This window comes from Tauraco erythrolophus, chromosome 9, assembly GCF_009769465.1.
Source record: "Tauraco erythrolophus isolate bTauEry1 chromosome 9, bTauEry1.pri, whole genome shotgun sequence".
NCBI lineage: Eukaryota > Metazoa > Chordata > Aves > Musophagiformes > Musophagidae > Tauraco > Tauraco erythrolophus.
Window position 1 is genome coordinate 4,127,485 of NC_141473.1, and position 17,893 is coordinate 4,145,377.

The following is a 17,893-nucleotide window of genomic DNA, read 5'->3' on the forward strand; positions in this document are numbered from 1 at the left end:
TCTGCTATTCCTCTTTGCTTTGTAAGACCAGGCTTTAGATCCTTTGATCCTCCCCTCCTTTTCCGTGACCTCTGCTAGGGTCTTAAAATTATACATTCCAGCTTACACCTCCACAATTTTCTGTCCTTGGATGATGAAAGGATTTGCCTATTATGATAATAATGTAAAGAATACTTTTGGAGCCTCGTTAGTACGGCTAATTTGAAACTACAACAAAAAATGTAATTTCCAAAGCAAATTACAATATTCATAAAGTGTTACGCAGATACCTAACTAATTTCTCATCGCTCTTGTGTTCTTGAGTATCTCGCGTTGGCCTTTTTTTAGGCCTGCCTGCTTGCTCCCATTTAATTTGTCCTTAGCTGTGTGCAGTGGATTAGCATTTCATCAGGGTGGATTAAGATTGAGCTGACACTGAAGCTTTCTTTTTTATTTTTACATGCGCGTGCGTGGGGACGAGCGGATGCGTGCTCCTTGCGTTATCTTGCTGCTGATTCCTGGTGGGTGCTGGTGTGGTTGGGAGCCTTAAGCTAACGAGGAGGGAGACAACTGAAACAGATAAAACGCATGTTAAAAAAAACCAGCATGCCAAAAAAAAAACCCCAAAAATCATCATTCCCCCCAGGAGAAATAGCATTGAGGTTGCTGGCTGGGTCGGCGCGGGAGATTTCATCGGGCTAAAATGATGTCACATGGAGCGAGGGCTTTAGTGGTTTTATTTAGCTCCTAATCCCCACGCAGTGCCCGGCCAGTTGTCCATGTGCGCGCGCCGTCCCCAGCGGCAGAGGATAAAGCATCTGGGCTGAGCGCGGCCGCCCTCCTCTGCGGCTGCACTGCACGGGAAGGGTCTCTCCCTCCGCCGACCCGGAGCGAGAGCGGGCGGCAGCCGCCGCTGCGTGCTTTGCCTACTAAAGTTTCGAGGAATTAATAATTCAGGCAGCAATTTGAAAGGTAAAACCACCGGTCGGCAGTTTCTGAAGTCCCAGGAGGGCTCGGGCAGAGCACGGTCCGGTTTTGATGCGCGCCGGAGGAGCACTGAGAAGGAAGGCGCCTCCTCTTCTCCGTTTCATCGGGAGCGAGTGGCCTCGCGGCGATGCCCATCCCCAGCAAGCACCCCAACATCGGCCGCTCGCAGAGCTGGGATGCTGCCGGCTGGTATGACGGCAACTGGGAGAGCGAGAACGCCTTCGAGTACCAAAGGCTGCCCGGCCGCAGGAGCTCCCTGACCTACGGCGGCGAGGGCGGCTGGTACGAGCCGCCGCGCGCCAACGATATCACCTTGCAGGGCGGCGCGGAGCTGAAACAAGAGGCGTACCCATACCAGGATGCCGCCTTCACCCCAGGGCCCCTCAGGAAAGGCTCCGTGCCAGACTTCACCTACTGTGACCGGCCGGCAGCCATGGCTGGCCGGGGCTCCCTGCCGCCCCAGGACTACTACAGCGATCCGTCGCTGTCGGCCAGGTCGCCCAAGGACCCCCGCTGCTACGTGATGAGCCGGCCACCGGCGAGCTACGGGCTGCCCGGCAGCCGGCTGTCCTGGGACCAGGCGCCAGGGCGCCCGGTCGCCCCGCCGGATGCCGCCCGCCTCTACAGGGACCCCAAGATGGCCCTGGATGGGCAGCGGGTGCGTGGCAGAGATGTCTCCCTGGCACGGTACGGCGCGGAGCCCCCCGCCCCGCGGTACGCGGCAGAGCCGCCCACCTTCCCCAGCAGGCAGACCTATGGCGATGGGACGGAGCGGCCACCAGAGCCGGCAGGGGGCCGGCAGGCTGCACCCACCTGCCTGGTGGTGGACCCCACCGGCAGTGCTAGCGGTGGCTACGGGCCGGGCCGGGAGGCCACCAGCACCAAGGGCCCCTACGATGGCTACGAGGCAGCGGTGGCGACCCCTTCCCACCCGCCGGTGCCCCCCGCCTTCCCCGGGCCGGAGGGGAAGAGGAGCTTCGACCCCGAGTTTGTGGCGCTGCTGCGTGCGGAGGGTGTTTCGGAGCCCACCTTCGCCGCCCTGCTGCAGCAGGGCTTCGACTCGCCGAACCTGCTGGCCATGATGGAGGAGAACGACATCAAGTCCGTGGCTCCCAACCTGGGGCAAGCCCGCGTGCTCGCCCGCGTTGCCCACAACTACAAAGCAGAAATGCAGCTGCAGAGGCAGGAGCGGAGAAGTGCGGCGCTGCGCCCCAGGACCCGCTCCAACAGCTTCAGCCACCGCAGCGAGCTGCCGGGTGACTACGGGGTGACCACAGACGGCCCCGCTGCCCCGCAAGCACCACCTCCACTGCAGCCGCTCTCCCCAAGAGCGGGGGAGATGCACCGCCGGCCATCCAGTGCCCCGACCCAGCATCTGCTCGAGACCACCACCTACCCTGCCCCTGTGGGGGCTCCTCAGGGGCCTCACTTCCTGCCCGGTTCTGGATACAACACCCCCCTGCCTTGCAACACGCACCCACGTCCAGCCTCCGCCTACTCTGCTCCAGCCGGCATGCCCATGACCACGGCCAACCCGCACGCCAGCCCCAAAACGGCCTACCCCACCACCTACACCGTGCCCATGGAGCTGATGAAGAGAGAGCGCACAGCGGCAGCGTCGCCGGCGCCCAGCCCGCACGGCAGCCCGCAGCTCCTCCGCCGGCCGGGAGCAGCGGGAGACGGCAGCCTGGCACCCACTGGACCCGGTTTCCCTGCCCAGCTCTCCCCGTACCCGAAGCTCAGCAGGCGCACGGGCCCCCCAGTCATCGTCTCCACCATGGCATCACCTGAACCAAGTAATTTCTGAAGGGTCTTAGCCCGTACGGTAGTTTAGAACCGCCTTGTTGTTGCTTACTTTACCCCCCCTGCCCAAAACACAGTCAAATATATCGGGGTTTCACCGAAATATTAGACGCTTTCCTATTTGGAAAAGGAGGCAAATGGGATTTCTTTGCAGGCTAAAAGACGCTGGTTCTCGCTCTGCGGTTAAATTCCAAATATTTTATTTGTTTAGCCAACTTGAGTTAAAAGTGAGTGGTATCTCAGATAACGCTTCCAGGGTTAATCTTGCCGTTCCTGTTGTTTGTAGAAAACGGGAGATTAGATACTGTGCTGGCAGAGCAATTAGGACTATAGGGTTTGCTGCAGATTGACTTTTTACTGCTGTTATCAGGTGCAAATGTGTTCCTCCAAGGAAATGGTTAGCATTATTTTGACTAAATTCATCAGATAGCTAATGGTGTTATTTGAGAATCAACTCACCTTCGGCCATTACCTAAGTCTTTTCTTCTTATTATTAATTTGCTGGTTTATCAGGCATACAAAATAAACCCCTCGATTTCCTTCTGGAGATGCCTGTAAGTGAAGTGATGTAGCTGTTAAAGTAATAGGTCTGTGCTTAAAACTAAAAGCCTGTCATTAAGCACTAGAACAATGAAAATGAATGGTGGCTCCTGGTCTTCCCTTCCCCTTCCAGAAGTGCTCAGGCCCTTGGCTGCTCAGATGTAAGGCTGGATAAGCTGAGCAGGCTCCACTCTTCCACTTTAGAGATGTACATTGATGGTAATGCTCAGAGCCCGACAGAAACCCCCAAAACCACATTGCTAAGTATGAGGGAATATGGCAAACACATTCATTTGTGGCTTGACTTGTTTGAAAAACGGGGAAAGAAATCCCTTGAAATGTTTTTCCTGGTAGCGGCTCTGTGAGCAGGGAATTTTCTCCCTGTGCAGTTCAGCTGAACTCCCCTGCGAACGAATCTCGAACAATGTGCCCTACCAGCGCGCACGCACAGAGCTTTAATAAAAGGATACCATTTATAGGCATAGAGACGGTGCCAAACTGGTGATGCCATTCCACAGGAATCTAAATAAAGAATGATTTTGTGAGTGGAAATGATAAAGTTGTCAAAACGCAGACGCTTGGCACACCCCTTCCCCTGGCTTACCATAATTACACAGCTAGGAAGTGGGTGCCGTTCTTTCATGCTCATGCGTCCTTTATGTAGCTGGTGTGATGTACTGATTCCTAAAAAGTGCTTAAATATTAGGCAACATGTTCTGTGTTGACATGGATCAGACATAAAAGTACTACAGCCAGGCAGTATTTTTAAATAAACAATTTTCCAAAGCCTGAAAAAAAGAGGCAAACTGGCGTGATGCGGCGAACACAAATATGTTCGTTTATTCGTGGTACGCCTGAGTGAGCCGGTCGGTGCCGATGCGGTGAAAGCCCTGGCGTGAGGGACCGCTGGAGCACGTGCCTGGGGAGCAGCCTCCTCCACCACGAAACGGACCCTCCTTCCGTGTGTCTTGTATATAAACTAAAAACCCTATTCTCAAAAAATCTAGGTATTATGCCTTCCCTTTACAAGAATTACCGGGGCGCGGCGAGAGGACGCCAGCAGCGTTTCCGTGCCGCCGAGCTCTTTCTCGCTACTCAACCTTCTTTTTTTTTTTTTTTTTTTTTTGCCTACCACCAACTCATTTGCATGAGGATGACATTTGTTGCTCCAGTAATTTCATCTGATAATGGCCAGCTTGCAAAGCGGATCTGAAAACATATTCCTTAATTATGTGTTGCTAAGCAACGAGAGGGTTTGGCCATAATCACAGAAAGATTATCTTCCCATTGAAGTCCCTGAAAGGTTTAGCTGAAGTAGGACCTGTAAAATTGTCTTCGTTTTTATTTATTTCCCCTTTTTGTTTTCCAAATAGCCTGAGAGGTTTTCTTCCTGTTAAACTATGTTTTAGAAGTAGAAGCCAAGGTAAGACACATGGCAAATGGAAGGATATGGATTACAAATGGAAGGCGTGGTGGCTTTTGATGTTGGAGCTGTGTTGAGGAATTATTCTTTAAGGAGCACCATTGCTAAGGAGTGTTCACACTTACAGGCGAGGTGATAAGCGAATGTTACAAATACGTTAAGATGTTTTTAAAACACTGAGTGGATGCCTGAAACTTAACTAAATCCAGGAAAATCGCCTTTGCCAGCAGGAAGAGGCAGGATGCGTTTTTAGGAGCAACAAGCCTTCTCCTGGTTGTGGCTTTGGTGTGAATATTTGAGTCGCAAGGTGAAAGCAAGGTTCAGTGTTAAACTCTGTCTCTGAACGGCTGCAAATATTTTCTGTCAGTAGAAGTTAATGTCTTCTGGGTCAGCGGAGGGTTACAAAATGCATGCTGTAGTCCAGTGATGTTCTGAAGCTTGTTATGCGGATAGGGGTTTAAAATGCATCATTTTGGTTATTTTTGAAGTCTCGTTGGACTGTGTGTTGTAGTCTTTCTGCTACCCGATTTGTGATTTTGTGCTGAGCTTTGACACTCCATGCGGATCCCTCCCAGCTGCTGTTTACTTTGGTGTTTGGCAGAGGGCTCATGAGAGGGAGGTGTCTTCTCCTGCCCGGTGTTTCTGATGGCAGTGACCTGGGCGGGGATACAGGCACGCGTCGCATGCTTATAGCCCCTCCCTTCGGTACGGTTAGGTAAGGGAAAAGCAGCAACAGGATTTATGGCTGCAACTTATTTGCATTTCATAAAATAATTATTAAGAAGAAGTTAGATAAATTGTCCTTCCTGGGAATTGCAGAGTTGCATGATGAGAAGGTGCTGAGTGAGCACCCAACTAAACCCATTGCTGTGGTGGCAGGGCGAGCAGGGTGTAGGATTCGAGAGTGGTGTCTCCGGAGCCGAGCCAGCTTCCCATCCTGGGAACCCTCCAACCATGGCTCTGGCAAAGCTGCCACTCTCTGTGTCATCGAGACCTCGTGCGTGAAGCTGTCAGGAATGGCTTCCCCGGGGAGAAACGTCCTCGGAGTTGGCTGCTCCTGCAGCCTCGCCATGCGGAGCATCGTAGGTAGCGAATGCACCAACTCATCTCAGCAGCAAGCAGGAAAGAAAATCCTGCAAAGTCCGAGCAACAAATCCTTGTCAGCTGGCAGTGTGCTGCCAGGGCGGGTTGGTGGGCAGCCTCGTGCTCGAGTGGGTGGTAATGCTGGGAAATAAATAGTGTCGGTCAGCAAAGCTGGTGAGGGCAAACCACGTCTAATGGTCACTCGTCAGATTACTGGAGCTGCGCTGGGTTTGTGTGGAGGGGTTCTGGTGGCGGGAGAGGGGATTTGCTCCCTGTGACTTCCCTGGTTCTCCGCGGCTGGAGATGGCCACGGCGGCACCGCTTGGAGAACTTGGAAGCGCCCCGCTCCCAGGGTGCCCACTGGTCTGAGTTCACCCAGAGAGGACTGAGATCTGAGAGAAGCAGCCGCACAGACACCGGGTCGGTGAAGATGGAACGGGAGGAGGTGTGCTGGAGCTGAGTTTCCCAGGAGCGGGGAGAAGGGGCTCTCACCTGCCCACGATGTGCACTCCCGAGAGGTGGGTCTCAGTGCCGAGCAGGGCATCCCAGCCACCCTGCGCCTCCATGGCCAGCACCTGCTTCTCAAAGCCCGTGCTGCACAGCAGCGGTCTCAGGGACTTCACCACGGACTTTAAACATTCGTGGGGCCACATGAGACTGTCTCCCAGACCAAATCTGTTTAATGAGCTCTGCATAGGCTTCTGCAATTTCTCCTCTCATCCCCAGTGGATTGTTCTGATTTATTTCAGCTTCCTATTTATCTTCCAAGAAACAGTCAGTCAAAGGAGGGGTGTTGCTCAGACGCTGTAATGCAGAATTCATGGAGCAGGTATTTCCAAGGTTACCGAGTCCACAGAGTGCAGGTTGCAACAGTGAGGCATTGTCCCTGCAGTTGTAAGAGATCCAGACAAATCCAGAACCTTTTGCCAGGAAAGGTCCAGGCCATGTGCCACCTTCATTTCTCCCTTCTATTATAACAACCTGACCATGATAGAGCTCTGCATCTTGCACAGTGATGTCCAGCCTGTGGAGCCACCCGTAATTGTGACCCCCATACCTGTTCCATAACCTAATTTCCTTCTCAGCTGGGATATTAAATAGTTTTCTCATTTCTTTCTCAACGGTAGCAAGAGTATCTTCTCTGCTGAAGTGGCAGCTAATTGTGTTGGCAACATCGGTGGTCTCGCACAGCTTCAGCTCAAGAAGATAAACTTCAGCTTCGTAGTGCTTCACAGACCATATTCCACTACTTTTCTCACAATAGCCTGCTGCCCATCTGTGCAGCCATACCATGTTACTAGTTTATTCCAGGCTTCGGTGGGAACCACTACATCATCTAGCTGATCAATGAGGTATTATTTTAAACTCTGAGTTTCTGGATGGTCAAAGAGACCCGAGAGTGAGAGCCCCGGAAGAGCAAAAGCCCTTCTTTCTGGCCGACCCTCACTTTTATACTGGGCATGACACTGCATGATATGGAATACTCCATTGGCCAGTTTGGCCTCAATCCTAAGTCTAAGTACAAATCATAAGGAGACTTGTGGACCCCGCATCCCAGCTGTGCTCCCCCTTATCCTGATGTGCCCCTGCACACTGGCAAGAACATGGCAAGCTGAAAAGTCCTTGAGACCTCAGTGCCAACTACAAACATCACACCAAAACACAGAGCTCTTCTGGCTGTTAAAAAGAAGAGCTAACTCTGTCCCAGCTGAAACCAGGACAACCTCCAAAATGCTGCATCTTCAAATTATTATGTTTGCTAGTATTTTTATTAGATTGCTCAATTTATGATTTGTATCTAATTCTTCAGTCTTAAAGCAGTTGGTTAATAAGAAGTCTTGTATTTTTGTAGCTAGCCTAGACTTCTCCCAAATGAGGAGTCTCTCCAGATTTCTGTTTCTGATGATGGACTTAGGGAACTCCAGTGAGGAACAGTGATCCATTGCAAGTAAGTGTCTTGGATGGTTTTTCAAACTCTAGTTTACATATGAAGATATGAAAGCAAGTGATCACAGAGGGGGAGATGCTTCCCCCAGGGATGAGGAACAGGACTGTCCTATACAAATCGGGTAGGTATCATAAGGAAGGAGGAGCAAAATTACTTGGCTGTTAGATTTGGTTAGAAGCCTGACCTTTTCCTGAGGAGGGAAAGCCAGGCTGATGGTAGCTGCTTTCTTTGGACGAGTAGTTCTCTCCAGTGTGAAGGGGACTCATCTTCTCTTTTATCAGCTTAAAGCCCAGCTGGAAATGCCTTTCACTGTGATGTCAGAGCTCAGCTCTGACTATACAGTTTAACTTTTGATGGCGATTCTTTTTACTGATATTTTCCACCCCATGACAGATAAAAACTGTGATAACTGCACATCAGTTATAGGCTGAAGCTCTTCATGTGGGCAGCCTCCAAAGAGCAGAGGGCATAGTCAGGAGCAAGAGCCTTGGCAGTTGAAGGGTGGGTTAAGAGAGTGATATTTGCCCATTCTTTTAAGAGTGCCGCATTGAAATTGTTGTAGCTTTTTATGGGAGAGGGTTTACCGGTGATATTTTGTATGTAATATAGATTCCATGAGCATTTGTTGAGGTTGGTTCCTTCTTTGCCCAATGCACCGTATAGCAAACAGTTCAGAAATCAACTTCAGGTTTTCTTCACTGTGTTTTCTGTAGAGACTGTAGCATGTAATCACAGTGTGTACATGTAAGGCAGCTCAATTAACAATCCAGACTGAAACAGCAACAAAGGAAGCTCAGTGTACTGAATAAATCTGATTTAATTTGCGCATTGACCTGACAGACCATAGCAAGTCCTTGGAGCCAATCCCAGCTAGTGCGTTACTCCAGGTAAAGTCCGTCAGCGCTGTGTTCGCTGGCAAAACCACGGAGTAAGGATTTTAACTGGGATCGCAACTTCTGTACAAAAATACTCGAATGAGATAAGCAGACGTCTCTTTCTCGTGTCTGCTGTCCTGATGGTCACAGCATCGTTTGCAAGACATTAATATGCAACATGATGAAGGTACTAGCTAGAAATACTCGCAGTGAGTTTAGGAAAGCCTTTGAAAGGGTCACAGGGACCCGGCTTGGTGTTAGTTACGTATGTGTGCTCTCACCAGTTTGGCAGATGAGTGTGCAGGTGTGTTGTGTATGTATCTTAAAATTGGAGTAATCAGAACTCCTCGCGTTAGTAGGGTAAATGGCCGAAGAACGCAGCGTACGAGAGAGGGGCTGAAAACTACTGTGATAAAATATTGACTGTCTTGGCCACTATGCACACACGATTCACTGATTGCAGAAAATACGCTTTTAAAATACTTTTTTAAAGGTCGAAATACGCTTTTCGTAATGGTTTTATCAGAAGCAATAGAAAGTGTCAAACTCATTCCAGTTGCAATTCATTGACTTTAGTGCCATGGCAATAAAAATGAATTTGGCCTGTTGGAGGAGAACGTGTTGTCAGATGCACAAGTGTTGTCATCTTCAATTTACACTTTCCTTTTACCCTGTGTCTGTAGTTCTCTATCATTGTTAGGACTTTCATATATCCAGATCATTCCCTGACTATATTTGCTGACGGTTTTTTAGCTTTCTCATAAGTAGTTTCCATAGCTACAAACTTAGTGTTCACAGAGGGAAAAAATTTTAAAGGTTTCTGATCATTATTGTATTAAACGTTTTTTTATATTTCTTCTCTTTGTCTTTCTCATAGCATTATGCTACAGACTAGTTTCGTGAAAACGCTGCACAGCTGAATTGTCCATTATTTTTAAAGATGAAGTAGGTGCCGAGCTGAATCCTTAAAAAGCAGAAGACCAAAATCATTAAGCCACTGATTTGGAATAAATGTTGCAGACGTAGGACATTTATTAGTAAGGTTTATATATAGCAACTGGCAGACGAGCTTTTGACTTTTACACCTAAATAAAACCTGACGTTAACAGCATTCCACTGGCTTTTGGTAAAGAAAGCTGATATTTAATCTCTTCTGACTGCTGTTTCTCATGTTTTGTTAAAGATGAAATGTTACTCCTGGGGGTGAGGTTCACATGGACTATTTTTCCAATATTTCGATCCACCTCTCCAGTAGAGAGAGAGGTGCGGAGCAGCCATGTCCTTCCTCAGTGCAACCAGCTGCATCCTTGGCAAGGGTTTGGCCAGAGGTGTGTTTGGCAGCGTGGTGGGACCCTCGCCCTCTGCACCAGGGAAGTTTGCTTTGGCAAAACAGGAGGTTTCTGAGTGCCTGTGCCTGGCTGGCGTGACAGTGTCCGAGGGCCTTGCCTTCTGCACTCGCAATCCAATTAGCTGCTCCGGAGCAGATGGAGCAGATTAGTGCCCAGCTTTCCTTCCTCCACCCTCTCCCCTGTGCAAAGGGTGTTGAGGCCAACAATCGGCTTAAACGTGGGTCCTATGGCACGACGTAACACAGCCCTCGCCTTGCCTGCGCGGGGCCGACCTGTGCCCCTTTCCGTGTGACACAGCATCCCTGCGACCTTGCTGCAGTTCAGTTCCTCAGTATGATGTCTCCAGGTCTCCGGTGGTTTGGAAGACCTTGACCCAGCCTCATTTGCCAGGCATACATACATAAATTTCATTTTTTTGTTTGCAAAGGGTGTCTGCAGACCACACTGCCACGTGCACGAGCAGCGTGCTCTGTGTTTGAGCAGCCGGTGCCATCTCTGCCAGCAGCAGGGTCAGTGCTGGAGGCTTGAGGTCCCTTCTCTCCTGCGGCATTCCCTCCCAGGAGCACCCCAGGCCCTGGGAATGTATCACAACCACCAAACGTAGGGTGGCCAAGGGAAATGGCCTCTCGCCATGTCTTGCATATGGAAGAAGAGGCAGCCAAGGAGGGGCTGGGAGGAGTAAGCGTACAGTACTCTTCCTGCAGTTCCCAGAAGCGTCATAGTCCCCAGGAGAAGCGGGGTTTAGACTCTGTAATCTGACAGATAAGCAGGTTGTCACTGTAAGAAGGAAACCAGCAGGGCTTACCTGAAAGGTTGGAACTGGTAGAGATCCTTGGTAAATACTGATATGAACAGCCAAGAGGGATTCTCATGTTTTATTTATATATGCAGATACATACACACATGAAAATGGGGAGAAAAACTCTCAAAAATATAATCAGTGTATCAGTCGTTATCCATTTGGATCAGTACTCCCGCAGAGTCTTCATTGTTTGCCAGAAATTACTTATTTTGGTTATCAAGCAATTTATTATTTCCTAGGCTGTCGTACCGACTTGGCAAGTAAATAAGCAGAAGAGACTTTGCTTAGACAGCAAACACAACAATAAGTAATAATTTAGGATACATTTTCAACGAAAAAATCAGAAAAAGGAGATCGAAACTGAAACGTTTGGCGTGTATTTTCCAGATGTGAAGGAGGTATCTCCGGGTGGGTTACCTCCATGCTGAGGAGCACATTGGGAGTTGTAGGGTGGTGGGATGCAAGAACCTGACGATCCCTCCTTGACTTCCTTGCTTGTTGTCTTAACCCTAACGTGTTTGCTGATGCTTTTTCTAATGCTGCAAATCCCTGAGCGGTTTCAGGCTGCCTCCTACATGCTCCTTTACTGACTCTATAGATTATCAGCCTTTTCATGTGGTGGTCCAGTCTCTTACTGGAGTCTTTCACTGTTACCCACAGAGTGAAAAAAAAACAGGAAGGGAAATGTCACACACAGTCATTTGTTGTGTTCTCTGCCTTCCTCTGAATGCCTTATTATAAAGTTTTAAATGCATATTCAACAAGTACAGTAGTTCATGCAAGTGCATATATTTTGCTTTGTCAATGAAAGGAATCTTGATTAGTACGTATTATGAAAGATAAAAGAGACTATTCAGAGTGGACAGCAAAGAGTTTATCAGTATCTAGACCATCCTGTTGGGACACTGAAGTGATCAGGAAAGCCGAAATGCAGCTTTAGTTATCCCACCTGACCAGCAGTTCCAGTTCCTATTGATCTCAAGCTTTCCCTGTCTTTAAATTCTTGTTCGTGTTGAGTGGACCTGTGTATGAGTGAAAGTTGTTATCTTACCAACTGAAACATTTAGCTTAAGAATCTTAAATTTCCATTTCATTCTTGTTTGCAGCAGTCGTGGTTCTGATTCTCTCTGCAGAAAAAGGAGGGCTAAAAGGTCCAGAAAAGCAGAATTACTGTAATAACACCGATGATTGCACCGTAATGCAATGCTGAGCAGCCTGTCATGCTCTGCATTGAAAGTTTTCCCCTTACAGTTCAAATTTATTCAGCAGGGCAAGGTGTCCTCTGGACTTGCCATTCATCCTAAAAGCATGTGTTCCTGAGCAGCGGCGTGGCATCTCCTGCGCTGTGCTCTGGCCGGAGCACGAACCCACGTAGCATCTCGCTGGCGTAAGATAAGCAAGATACAGAGATATGTCTTGTGGACTAGCAGCTCCGTGCTCTGGCTCATCATCTCTTTTCTAGTCCAGCTTTCTGTTTCTGAAGCTTGCCTGAGAAAGGCCAACAAAATATTTCTAGTTTTTGGAGAATTGCTTTCTAGACAAGCAGCTTCCAAAACAGGGCAGTGAGTGAAGTTGTGCTTCCATCTGAAAAATGGTGAGTTTGTCGTTGATTTGAATAGAAGAAGGATTTTACCCTCTCCTGCAAAAGCAACCAGCTCCACATAGCTTATTTTTATTGCATTTCTTAAAATTAGATCTACAAAACCAATTGTTTCTTTAAGCAAGAGAAGCTGTAAATTCCAAGCATTGAATCTGTGCATTATTAAAAATAATAGTTTATATTTGTCAAATGGATAATGAGTAGGATTCTTTCTCTGGTTTTCAGTATTTTAATGAGTACAGGAAATGTTTGCTATTTATTTGCTTTCAGATTTTACCAAGGAGCTCTGGAGATAATTGTCAAATTTCCAAGTGTGTATCAATATTTCATGAGATGCTGTTTTTCCTCTGTACCTTCACGAGTTAGGTCATTAGCACTGGAACTGTTATTAACAGTCTGAAACGAGACATAAAAAGGAATTCCACCGAACACTTGCAAGTTTGCAATTGAAAATTTCAGCACCAAAATTCTAATCGAGGGCTTACGGCTAAAATAAATATCGGTGACGTTGCTTGGTTTCAAATGTTGCGTGTTAAATCTGTTATAGGATTTCTTGCTGGATCTTGTTTTCTGTGATTTGTGGGCCTGATCTGGAGAACACCAAGGCTTTGTGTGTATGTTTGACCCCACACCTGGCATTTGCTCCAGAGAGGGGTGTACCTTACAGAGATAGGATATCCATCCAAGTCCTGCTTTGGAAAACAAATTCCACCTTTCTTACTACCAGAAAATTAAATTCTGTTGGATCAAATTGCTATTAAATATAGTACTGAATGGCACTGATGTTGACTGTTCAGGTTTTGGTTACTCTTGCATGGTCAGCCTGGCTTTGAGGTGCAGCACTGGCTGCGTGTTAAGAACTATTGTTCTGGTTTGGACATTTGCCATTTAAAAGTGTTTTAGTTGTGCATATGGTCGAATGTTTCAGTTTTCTTTATTTCTGATATTTCAGTTTTACGTGAAATCATAATGTTCCTGTTCAGATTAGGCAATTTACCACATGTTTGTTTTACTCAGCCTAAAACTGCGATGTGTAGCCTCGGCTCCTATTGATGAACAGATAAGCCACTTCAACTAGCTCACTGAGAGGCTCTCAAGAAAAAAAAATAACTCAGAAGATGAAAATTATTTGTAGATATGGACCCCCTGTGCTCTGCTGCAGAGAGGGTGCTGTACAAAAATAACCAATAAACTATTCTGGCTTTTGGACCGTTAGAAATGACTGGGTTGTCATACATGCTGCACTAGGCATGGCTGAGTGGTAGCTGTGCAAACAGCAAAAACTGAGACTTTAAACTGGATTGAGCTACACGAAGCATTGAGATGGCAATCCAAAAGTGTAGAGAGAGCTGGAAGGTGACTGGAAAGAGCATCCAGGTCTCCTGAAACAGAAAAAGTACTTCAGAGTTAGAGGTGATTAAAGCAGAAAGGGGGGGGGGGGGTGGTGGGAAATGAGGCTTTTGCATCTCTGAGAATGAAGCGGGGAAGGATTTCTAGCTGGAGGCAGGTGGGAAGTCATGGGAGAGTCGTGGGAGGGCCCAGAGCTGGCTGAGCCCCTCTGGCTGTCCCGGAGAAAAGAACCCCGGGCGAGGGGATGGGACGCGCTGCGGCAGCAGGAGGTGGGACGCGCTGTGATGGCAGTGGAGCGGAGCTGAATTTGGAAGGCCTGCAGAGCAGGAGGCACAGAAGGAGGTTACTTGGCTTTTCTATTGCAAAAGCATGAATAGTGGGCAGGGACCAGTGGCTCTGCCCTGAAGAATGAGGGACAGGGTCCCACGGGAAGGGCAGAGCTGGCTGTTCTACAGAGAAGTTTGAAGAAGATCCTCAGAAATGGCAGAAGACATCAGAACTGGCATATCTGTCATCTATATTTTGGGATAATTTTAAGATTATTGACACTGTGGACTACAATAAACCAAAGGAGGTCACTTGTGAAAGCTAATAGCAATGAGAATCGTGGTAGCAGTTGAGGAGAAGAAAAAGAAATGGCAATTGTGCAATACTGACACAACAGGAGTGGATGGAGATAATGCATTTGGTCATGGCTCAATATTAGAAAGTTCCAGACTGTAAACAGAGATATTTGTCAGAGGGAAGGTAGTGCTTGGGGTGAAAAATGGGTGCTTTGCTAAGTAAAAGTTGTGAGAGGTGTGTAAGAAAAATACAGAACAGATCCATTCGACTGTCTCGTTCTTCTGAGGTGGCACATGGAAAAGAGGGAGTTTGGGAAGTTGATAGTAAATGTGACTTTTGTAACTTCTGCTCAGAATTTTTCTCTCTTGGTAGTTGTTTCATGGTAGTGACTGAGCTTTGTCCTGGGAAATGCAAAGGGAAGTTCTATTCTACTGTGGCATCTGTTCCCAGTACAGCAGTGGGACTGCTTGAGCAGAGGCTGGAGGCAGCAGGAGATGGGACGCACTGTGATGGCAGTGGAGCGGAGCTGGATTTGCAAGACCTGCAGAGCAGGAGACATGGAAGAAGGTTACTTGGCTTTTCCATTGTAAAAGCATGAATAGTGGGCAGGGACCAGTGGCTCTGTCCTGGAGAATGAGGGACAGGGTCCCACGGGAAGGGCAGAGCTGGCTATTCTGCAGAGAAGTTTGAAGAAGATCCTCAGCCACGGTGTTATGTCCTTAGTAGTGGTGGCATCAGAGAGAAGAGCAGTGCTGAGAAGAGCGAACCCAACCGTTTGGTACCCATCCATGTGCATTCGTGTGCAGCTGGCAGGTGGGCTGAGACAGGGAGAGAGCTGGGATCAGCGGAGAGGGAGACTGGTCTTCCACAGTCGTAAGGAAGGCAAACACGTCGGCAGAGACATATGGAAAGGCAGATCTCACAGAAGGATCGGGAGAAACAACATTGGCTCCTACAAGGCTCGGTGCTCAAGAGGTTGTTGCACAGCACAGATTCGAGTTACGCAAACCGGTTTACGGTACGGGAAGTTGCAGAGCACTTAGTGAGAGCCAAAGTTGATGCTCCACCATTCTCCCAAGGGGACAGCGAGCCACTTTTGCTCCAGGAAGGAAGAGGCGTCAGATGCCGGTAAGGAAGAGTGCGGCTTTAACTCCTTCCGAAAACCCTCTCACACTCCTCCCAGAGCTCTCAGGCTCCAAAGCAGCAGCTGGACTCAAGAAGATAAGCAGTTTGCAATGCAATTCCTGTCTTCTTTTGGTGGTTTCATGGTTGGGTCATGGATTGCTTGCCCAGGTGCCAAGAGTACGTAGTTCCTCTCTGCGATGCCCCCTCTAACAGGGAGAATCTGGCTGTACTCCGCATAGCGGGACAGCTTCCTGGGGAATCTCCAACTTCCTTTACTCCCACTCTGGGAAGTTATTAGGCACGCTGAGTTAATATGCTTCTTACCTATTTGTTTGTTTAATCCTTTCCTAAGGCACGTAGCCAAAGCAGCATAGTACTGAACGAGAAGTATGTACTAAGAAATGCCGGACAGCCCAGGCGGCAGCCCGGGTGCAAGCATCGCTGAGCGTAGGCAAGGCTGGAAACTGCCCCACTGAGTCAACAGGAGCAGCTTTCCTTCAGTGCAAACACAGCTGGAGAAGTGAGAGAGGAAGAAAGAAGGTAGAAGAGCAGAAAAAAGGGGAAAATACTGGAGTCGGCACCAGTAAGCCAACCAAAATACTGCAGCAGGACAGACAGTGCCCTAAAGGTAGCCAGTTTCTAGGAAAGTGTTCCATGCTTGGGAACAACGCCGCCAGTAACATTCACAAAATGTTTGTGTTTCGAATTTTTTGTACGCTCCTCCCGTGAGTTGGCGTGGTTATGGGCTTTGTTTGTTTGCCTCTAGCTTCTACCCTTCATGGTGTTAGAAATGCCCTGACTCGCGTCCGTCCCAACACAGCGGTGCCGTGTTTGGTAAGTGGGTCATGAGCCCTTGGGATCTGAGCAATGATTTTCAATCAGAATTTGGCAAAATAGCAAGTTTAAATTGCTTTTTAAAAAAAATGATTCCCAGAGCCAAGATTTCGCTCCACGTCGTTTAAGATTTTCTCATAAACAGAACGTGTAACCTGTGCTTTGCTGCTTTGTATCAAGCCGCGTGGAGCTGCTGGGTCGGAAATCAGGTAATTTTGTGGTTCTTCTGGGGTGATGGCCATATTGCTGCTGCAGAGGTGGTTGGGGCAGAGACCCTCTGAGGAGCTGCACTTCTCCCTGCCCAGCTTGTGGTGATTCGTTTTCATCTCCTGCATGGAAGAGAATCGCAAGGGTGTCTCAGATTTTTCTTTTCGGAGCTACTCTCCAAAAACTCAGCCGTCCTGCTGGCATCGCTCTCCGGTCGCCTGTCTGCAGACCGCAGCCATGCCCCTCAGCCTCCCTCACGTCGGACACCCCCGTTTTGTTTCATTCTGTTGGCTGGTTTGAAGCAGAAAAGCAGAAAAGCACAAACACCCCGTGTTCAGTCACACAGGGTGGCAGCCCGCCACGGCGAGGAGCGTGCCCAGCCCTGGGAGGCTACAGCTTCATGTTCAATTACAGTGAGAGCATCTCAAGTGCACCCTTGGAAATGGGCCACAACCCATGTTTCTCCTTGGCCAAAGTCTTGTGCTTAGGAGAGGCATCAGGATGTTGGTTTTTTGCTGCAGCCAAGAAGTGTTGTTCTCCTTTTGCCTTCCCGGTCTCCCCAGAGGCACGGCACAGCTGCCTCTTTCCCGGGAGAGCTGTTATTGGCACCAGACATTTGAATTTCCATAGTGGGATGCTCGGTCGTCTCAGAACCACAGGTATCAGCTTCTTTCTGATGGCAGGTGTCAGGTGCTGGTTGGATTGCCAGACCCCCGTGCGACCAGCACAGGGGAAAGCTGCAGTTTCTCCACTTGCATGTTTCTACACTGTTTTGTGCAGTTACCCACTTCTCTATCAGGATCTACCCTGCGCCAGCTTGAGAGATGTGCATGGTCTGAAGCGTCTCTTTTTGAAGTTTATTGTGCTTTCAGGATGGGATCTGGTCTGCTGTTTAGGAAAGCATGGAACCTTCCTGCTTAACGTTTTCCGTTTGCTACATGGCTCTCTAACTCCGCAGCAGCACACCGGCTCTCCACGAGGACAGCTGGGCAAACCTGGCCAAGCGCTGAGCAGTGAGGTGAGGGTTCCTCAGGCTTCCTTGGAGTTGGTCGCCCAGCAGTGGATGTCTCTGCACTGTCCCATTGCCCATCACCGAGCGCCGGAGCAGGGCAGAGGGCTGAGAAGACCACCACTGCTGCTGTATCAACAGGGCTTCTCAGACACCGTGGAAGCTGGATTGACTGATGCTCTGAGAACGTACCAGTAGACTCGTGGACCACATTGTGTGGTTGCAGTCTATGATGTGAAATGCTTAGCTGCAGTAGGGTTGTCCAGGGGATGGAGTGACAGCTCATCAAAACTAGACAGCAGTTCCGTATTTGACATCTCGAGGTCAAAAACTGTCAGTTCCTTGATTTTTTACAGTGTTTTAAATCGCCTGGGGAGTGTTCTGAGCCTTGTCAAAATGTATTCATTAAGGCCAA

The 17,893-nt window shown here is 48.7% G+C and overlaps 1 protein-coding gene across 2 annotated transcripts in view; it reads left to right on the plus strand.

Moving 5' to 3' along the window:
- CTBP2 (C-terminal binding protein 2) overlaps nucleotides 1-17,893 on the plus strand; it is a 64,530-nt gene that overhangs the window by 14,948 nt on the left and 31,689 nt on the right. Inside the window, exon 1 of one of the 2 annotated variants that reach the window (XM_086616334.1) lies at nucleotides 1,094-2,762. The exons of the other annotated variant lie outside the window; for it this stretch is intronic. Coding sequence (XP_086472460.1) covers nucleotides 1,094-2,762 — 1,669 coding nt within the window. Of the gene's footprint in view, nucleotides 1-1,093; nucleotides 2,763-17,893 lie in introns of those variants that run through there. 2 annotated transcript variants of the gene reach the window in all.